Below are 7138 nucleotides of genomic sequence, written 5' to 3'. Positions count from 1 at the left end.
AAACAGATTGGATTCTCAAAATCAGTCAGTTTCTTGGGGTCTGAAGCAACAACAGAACAGGGCTCTGAATTTTTGGCAGAAGCCCTTTTTTTTCTTCTTTTTCTCCTTTTTCTCCTTGATTTTAATGTTGTCAGACTTCTCTGAATTATTAGTAAAAGAGACAACTGGCTCAGACATGGATAGACATACAGAAGGGAGTTCCTCACTAGGAAGATCATCGGACGTTGCCAGACTTTCAGAAGCAGGCTCTTTAGTAGGAAGAACATCAGCCTTTGATGAACTTTCAAAAAGAGGTTCTTTAGTAGGATGAACATCTGGAACATCTGACTTTGGCAGACTTCCACGAGCGGGTTCTCCAGTGGGAAGAATATCAGCCATTGTTGAACTTTCAAAAAGAGGTTCGGAAGTAGGAAGAACATCTGACTTCAGAACACTTTCCCAAGCAGGTTCTTGAGGTTCTTTAGGAGGAACAACATCTGGCTTCAGCAGATTTTTACAAGCAGGCTCTTTAGTCGGAAGAACATCAGCCTTTGTTGAACTTTCAAAAGGAGGTTCGGAAGTAAGAAGAACATCTGACTTTAGAACACGTTCAGGAGCAGGTTCGTGTGGTTCTTTAGTAGGAAGAACACCTGACTTCAGAACACTTTCACAAGCAGGTTCTTGTGGTTCTTTAGTAGGAACAACATCTGACTTCAGCAGATTTTCATGAGCAGGTTCTTTAGCTGGAAGAACATTGGCCTTTGTGGAACTTTCAAAAAGAGGTTCGGAAGTAGGAAGAACATCTGACTTCAGAACACGTTCACGATCAGGTCCTTTTGGTTCTTTAGTAGGAACAACATCTGACTTCAGCAGATTTTCATGAGCAGGTTCTTTAGCTGGAAGAACATCAGCCTTTGTTGAACTTTTGGAAGGAGGTTCGTGAGTGGAAAAAATATCAGCAATTCGTGAACTTTCAACTGGAGGTTGGGAAGTGGGAAGAACATCTGACTTCAGCAGACCTTCAGGATGAGGTTCTTTAGTTGGAAGAACATCAGACACTACTGGACTTTCACAAGGGGGCTGGAAGATCTGGCATATGCTCGTCTTTGCTACATCAGAAATTGCCCTGAGTAGTCCTGGTGCAAAGTTTGCAATGTGGCTCAGCAGAATCTTTTCTGAATATTTCTCTCTGACTTCAGACAGGATACTTTGCACCATGTCATCTCTGATGGACCTTGAGAAGATGGCCTGGTTTTCCGTTGTTAGGAGAGATTTGGACACTCGATCCAAAGTGGCCTTTGTCACACTGGTGGAGAGGATGCTCAATTTTTGGGAGGACATGTTCAGTAGGGGGTAAGAAGGAAGCTTCCAGAAGCCATGCAGGACACGGGGAACCACCTCTATCACCACGTCTGTTGCAGTGAACAGTTTGGAGGTTTGTGCGTCCTGCTGCCTCTCTTTAAGGAGGTCAATGTACTTCCTGACATTGCTGAGGAGCTTAGGTGTTCTGCAGAATAAAGTTATAAGAATGATCTTTTACACCTATTTAAAAAAATAACAGAAATTTTGAAATACTGTAGCTGGACTGTTAATGATTTTATGTCAGAGGTGACTCACTGAAATTTAGGAGGTATGGCCTCTGGAAATTCCAGCAGCATCCGGGCTTGAAACTCGATGTCCCTCATTTTATTTATTGTGTTCACTGCCCACACCTGAAACAGAAAGCATGTTTACATTGCAGTTTTGTTGAGAGGTTATGTGATTGTAGTAAAAAAAAAAAAAAAAGATCTCCAAATGACTAAAACTCTTGTGAGTTTTCTAGTCTTACCAGTTTCAGAAGAGGTTTGGCTTCTGTTTCTTCCAAACCCTCCAATTCAAACTCCCAAAGTCTTCAAAAGAAAACAAAAGAGAGGTTTTCTCTCAGCATTTACACTTCAGCACAAACAGTTTCAGGTGTGAGGTGGATGGTCTGTAGGTGTCACAGTAACTCACTGCTCTCTGACTGTCTCTTTGCTCCTCTCCACCAAAAGATCTCCCATATCTTCTGCAGTGAGGCTTGATGGTATTTGGTTTTCCTTCTGAAGTCTGAGGAATTCCATCATCATTGCAATCTAAAAATAAAAGGAGACATTTAATCAGCATCAGTCCCAGGTCTTCAGAAATCACCTGACATTTTATCTCAGTTTTGGTTTGGATGGATCTGGGTCTTACCTGAGCCCTGTAACCTGGTAGATACCAGCAGATCTCCACAGCTGTGTTATATATGGGTGTGTTGAACAGCACCTGTCAAAGAAATAAGAAATTACTCATTGTAACTTAAATTGATTCTCAGTTTGTCAGCTTTTTAAAACTACATCAAATTCTTCAAAAATGCAGTAAAAACAAAAAGTGTCACATACCCTGATGGGTTTGTAGATCCCTTTACTGGCTTCCATTAAAACGCTGCTGTTCTATCACAGTTGGGGAAGAGAAACTTTCCAAAACTCTTCAAAACTTGTGTAAGATCAAATGTAGATATGAAAATACTCCTGACTTGATGGTTTTTCTTGCACAGATGAGCTCTTTTTCAAGTCTGATGCAGATTTAAAAATACACAATTCTAAAACAGTCACCATGGAAACATTTGATCCCTGCTTTATGTCATTAAATTAAAAGAAAACACTCTATTTTACACTACATTACACTATATGTTGTTCATTATATAAGTAAATAAGGGTAGGCTACAGCCGTCCTTAGGTCACTCCTGTGAAAAGATGCATACAAACTGGTGAATCAGAAAAGAAAGAAAGCCAACCTGCAGCATTATGTCCTTTTATGTTATTTCAATTCACTTCAGTTTTATTGATACAGCACCAAATCACAACAACAGTCGGCTCAAGGTGCTTTACTTTGTAAGGTAGACTCTAAAATAATATACACAAGGAGAAAAACCCAACAATCATATGACCCCCTATGAGCAAGCACTTTGGCGACAGTGGAAAAAAACTCCCTTTTAACAGGGAGGAAGCGCCGGCAGTAACAGGCTCAGTGAGGGGCGGCCATCTGCCAGGAGTGGTTGGGGTGAGAGAACGAAGATGGGACAAGAGGCATGCTGTGGAAGAGAGACAGAGATTAATAACAAGTGTGATTCAATGCAGAGAGGTCTATTAACACATAGTGAGGGAGAAAGTCTCTGTCTGCTTTTCCTAATGCTGAGGTGAGGAGGACTATTAGCCAATATAAAGGCGACACTGGCGACCCGAGTGTGGAAACAAATGGTTTGCACAAGAAGCGGTCACTGAGCGATCAAAGCTTATTTACTACACATAAAAAATCAAGGCAGAGTAGAAGCGGGTGGATCGATTTTTAATGAATTTTAAAATTATGTTTGTTTTTCTTATTCTTGAAAAAAAGATCATTTACCCTCGCATTTGTTTCCCTTTTTATACACTACTACTTATGTGTTTTTCCTTATTTATGTCTATATTGTTTAGTTAAACAGATGACAGTTTTCCCCTTTTTACTACTTTTTGAACTCTATGCTGATGTTTAAAGATTTTATTATTACTAAATAATGTTTTTAGCAATTAGGTGAAAATAAATACCAGATGAAACGATATTCTCTTCTGTTATCTTTTATTATTTGTTACTTGAATCAGTATCCGCGCTGCACACAATCAAAGTTATTTTCAAAACATGCAGAAACAGGTCTTGTTTTGTTAACAAAATGACAAACCATTGCATCGTTACAAACAAGGTTATCACTGTACATATTAATTAGTCTTGAATAAGACGCTCCTTTTTGGACATGATATAGAAAAAACACACAGTGTTGTCCGCAGGTTACCGAAAAGTCCTTCTGAACCTGTCTCCCAGAATACAATATCCGAGCGGTGTTTTTAAAAGAAAAAGTTTTATCTCGGGTGAAAACTTATCAGGTGAGTTACCGAAGCTGTCAAAAAAGTACCCTTGCTTGTCTTTTGTGATATTGAACGCCAACCAGTGCTTCCCAGGTAAGTCTGATGGATCTGTATTCACAATGCCCATGCATGGATATCTGATGGGCTTTGTTGGCAGCTGGTCACATGCTAAGACGCCTAGAAGATGAGCCCTGTTACTAATCCTTTTAACAATGCTGGTTAGTTCTATTGTATTCATTTTGAATGTTTAGTAGTCGTCCAGCAGCACTTGTCTCATTAGATATTTGGATGACTGAATCAAATACAGAGTAACACACCAGGTTCATTGTTCGGGGTAGCGGATTTCTGAAACGGGTTTCCAGCCTCACGCTCCCTGTTTGAACTAATGATACGTTCCCTGAATGTCCTTCATCAGTTTTAAAATTAAATGGATTACGTGTAAAAGAACCAGGATAAGCTTCGTTATCCACGAAGGCGATGATGACAAATTTAGGCAACCTGCCCATAAATAAATTAGTTGATATTCTTGCCCCAGCAGGTGTGGAGAAGGTCTTTAAAGAAACTCTGCCTACAGCATATTTTGCATTTGCATGATGCAGCGCCTTGCCGTGTGCCAGCCTGACACTTGGTGAGACACTGATTCTTTTCACAAATAAGCTGGCAGAGACGATTTTAACTTTATACGCGGTGTTAGCTCCAGTCATGAGAGCAAATTCGTCTTTAGAGCGCACAAATTTCAGCGACAGATCGATTCCATTAAGTAATAATTTTTCTTGAAAAAACAGGTCTGCGTGTACTGGAGCAATCAATTCAACAATACTGCTATTCGCTGTATAAGTACCTCTGGTCACCAGACCCTGGCTCTCCCCTTCTATACATGTATCATTCATGTGCGAGGCTGTGTCTGTACAGAATAAAGCGCTGCTGAACTGTGTGTCTAAAGTCTCCTTATTATAATTGATAAGACATTCTATTATGCCTCTGTATGGATACGTGTTGGATGATTGGCTAATCAAGCGATCCCCCAAATTTACATCTACCTGACTAAATAAGGTGCAACCTGGATAATTAACAAGTCCCACGTTTGTGTCACGGGGTGGAGAGGGACAAGTTACCTAAGATATTTTTATTGTGCATGTTTGGTTTTGTTTTTACTTTCTTTAATATTTTAATATTGTATAGTGTTCTATTCTTGGTTTTATTGCATGTTTTATGGTATTCATCGGTGACTTGTCCTGGAAAGTCTCCGCCCCTCCTTGATTATGAACCCGACACACCTGTGAGGTCCCGGAGGCCAATAAGAGTGATGGGAGACGAGAGAGAGGAGATTGATGGTGGAGTGAGGACTGAGAGAGTGAACGGTATCAGGCGGTGGCGGTGCCACAAGCCCTGACGGGCTGGTGCCGGTTGGTGTGCCACAGGAAAGCGGTGGCAACCGGAACAGAAACATCGATAGGGCGGCGAGACGCCGCCGGGTTTTCCCTTCTTCTAAGGCGGCTAGAGTTGGCTAATGCAGGCACCAGCGCGCAGAGGCACCAGCGCGCAGAGAGCACCAGCGCGCAGAGAGCACCAGCGGAAGCCACGAGACGGCTGTGCCGATTTCCAGTTTTAAAGAAGCGGCGGGCGGAGTTGAGAGCTCTGCCCACCCGGGCATATCGGGGCGTGAGTGCGAGAGGGAGGCGAGGACTCCGCTGGTTCCTTTGGTTATACCACCTGCTGGATTTCTTAGCTCCCTGGGACTTTTAGGTCGTGGCGCAGGCCACAGGACTTTTAATGTTATGCTTTATTGATTTTTACTGTGTTACCCCTTGGCCAAGGTTGTTTTAATTCATTTTACATTTTTAACTATTTAAATATAATAAATTATATTTTTAATCTTACAGTTTAAATTGTGTGCTTTCCCTTGGCGGCTCCACTGCTCTGCCCGTTTTGAGGAAGGTTTCCTTCCTTTAAAAAAAAAAAAAAAACACAAAACACTGTGGAAATAAAATCAGCCTTTCCGCTCCGTTACATAATCATCCCTGCCTGAGTTTGTGCCGTCAGCACCTGTGATTCTTACTCGTGTGTAGATATAGGAATCGTTTAGATCCAGGTAATCCTCTCCGGACGATGAGATTTAAACTCGATTGGACCTCCGTCTGTGATTGCAGAAACTGGTGGAATTTCAATAAAGGTCGTTTTCTCTATGGACGTTTGTGTGTATGGGACAGTAAAAAGATCGAGCTCTGTTTTTAGACATTCTCTGATTGGTTGTGTAACAGAGCCATTTAGAAGATGTCACATGCTGTAGTTTTTGAACGACTGGTTCTGGGTCTTTTCACTCCGCGTGGTTGTCTCCGTTTGGTGGCTTTCCTGGCAGGTTTTGTCGTTTTACGCTTTTTAGGCGGCGGCGTATCACGCATGCGTGCAGTGGGAGGGGTCTTAGAAGGTTTGGGTGTATACACATACAAGCTGTTGCCATCCTGCTCAGTAGATGTTGGCTTGGTTATGTTGGATATCACATCAGACACTATGCCTGATGCTGCTGTTTTTAGGTGGGGTTTGACTATGCTGACTCCTTTTTTAAACAACGGTACAGCAATTCTAAACAGGCTGCTGAACAAACCTCCCAGACCTGCGCCACATTGCGTGCTGGTCCCAATATAACCATTCAATTCTCCACCAGCCTGATTTAAATAATCTTACATATTTTGCTTCATCTGTGTTGTAGACAGACATCCTTATTTTTTTAAAAATGGTGTCTTATGGGTCGGAAGTTGACCTTGACAAACACCTTCCCGTATAAAAAGGGTATGTGTTGATTTTGGTCGTCTTTCAAATCAATTTCTATGTCATGGATTAAGGATTTCGAGACCTGTGTGCAGTGTGGGCTGTCAAATTGAAGAATGGCTCCCCGACGGTCATCGTCTGTTATATTTATTGCTCTTAATAGCTGCGCATGGGCGTCACCCACAAGCTGGTAATCAACGATATCTGCATAAATAAAAATGTTCTATTTTCCGCCGTATACGTCTGCAGGATGTGGTGCGTATGTGTTTTTATAATGAAGTACAAACGGGTCTTCTGATTTGAATCCTAAGATTCCTGCCAGTCTCCCTCTAAATGTGAGAACTGTGCCCCTAGGGCCCATGACACTAACATAGTTACTAACTTCACTGTATTGTGTTTTAATGTCGGAGTTATGTTTTAATGTTTTATTATCTGCGCCACAGATGCATAATGCCCCACAGACAGCTCAATCACGGTTATGGACAATGCTC

At 41.7% G+C, this 7138-nt stretch overlaps 1 protein-coding gene across 1 annotated transcript; it reads right to left on the bottom strand.

Moving 5' to 3' along the window:
• On the bottom strand, positions 1-2905 carry LOC146581207 (uncharacterized). The gene is made up of 6 exons (XM_085267568.1): positions 2379-2905; positions 2191-2262; positions 1972-2090; positions 1808-1868; positions 1597-1691; positions 1-1486 (listed from the first exon to the last, which is right to left on the bottom strand). The coding sequence occupies exons 1-6, from the start codon at positions 2412-2414 to the stop codon at positions 22-24; spliced, it is 1848 nt and encodes a 615-aa protein (XP_085123694.1). The 5' UTR covers positions 2415-2905; the 3' UTR covers positions 1-21.
• Positions 2906-7138: the final 4233 nt, after the last annotated feature.

This window comes from Mchenga conophoros, linkage group LG3, assembly GCF_057382185.1.
Source record: "Mchenga conophoros isolate Kocher_MC1m ecotype Shallow Benthic linkage group LG3, M_conophoros_male_GT1.1, whole genome shotgun sequence".
Taxonomy (NCBI): domain Eukaryota; kingdom Metazoa; phylum Chordata; class Actinopteri; order Cichliformes; family Cichlidae; genus Mchenga; species Mchenga conophoros.
Note: the sequence above shows the minus strand (reverse complement) of the source record. Positions and strands in the feature narration are given on the sequence as shown.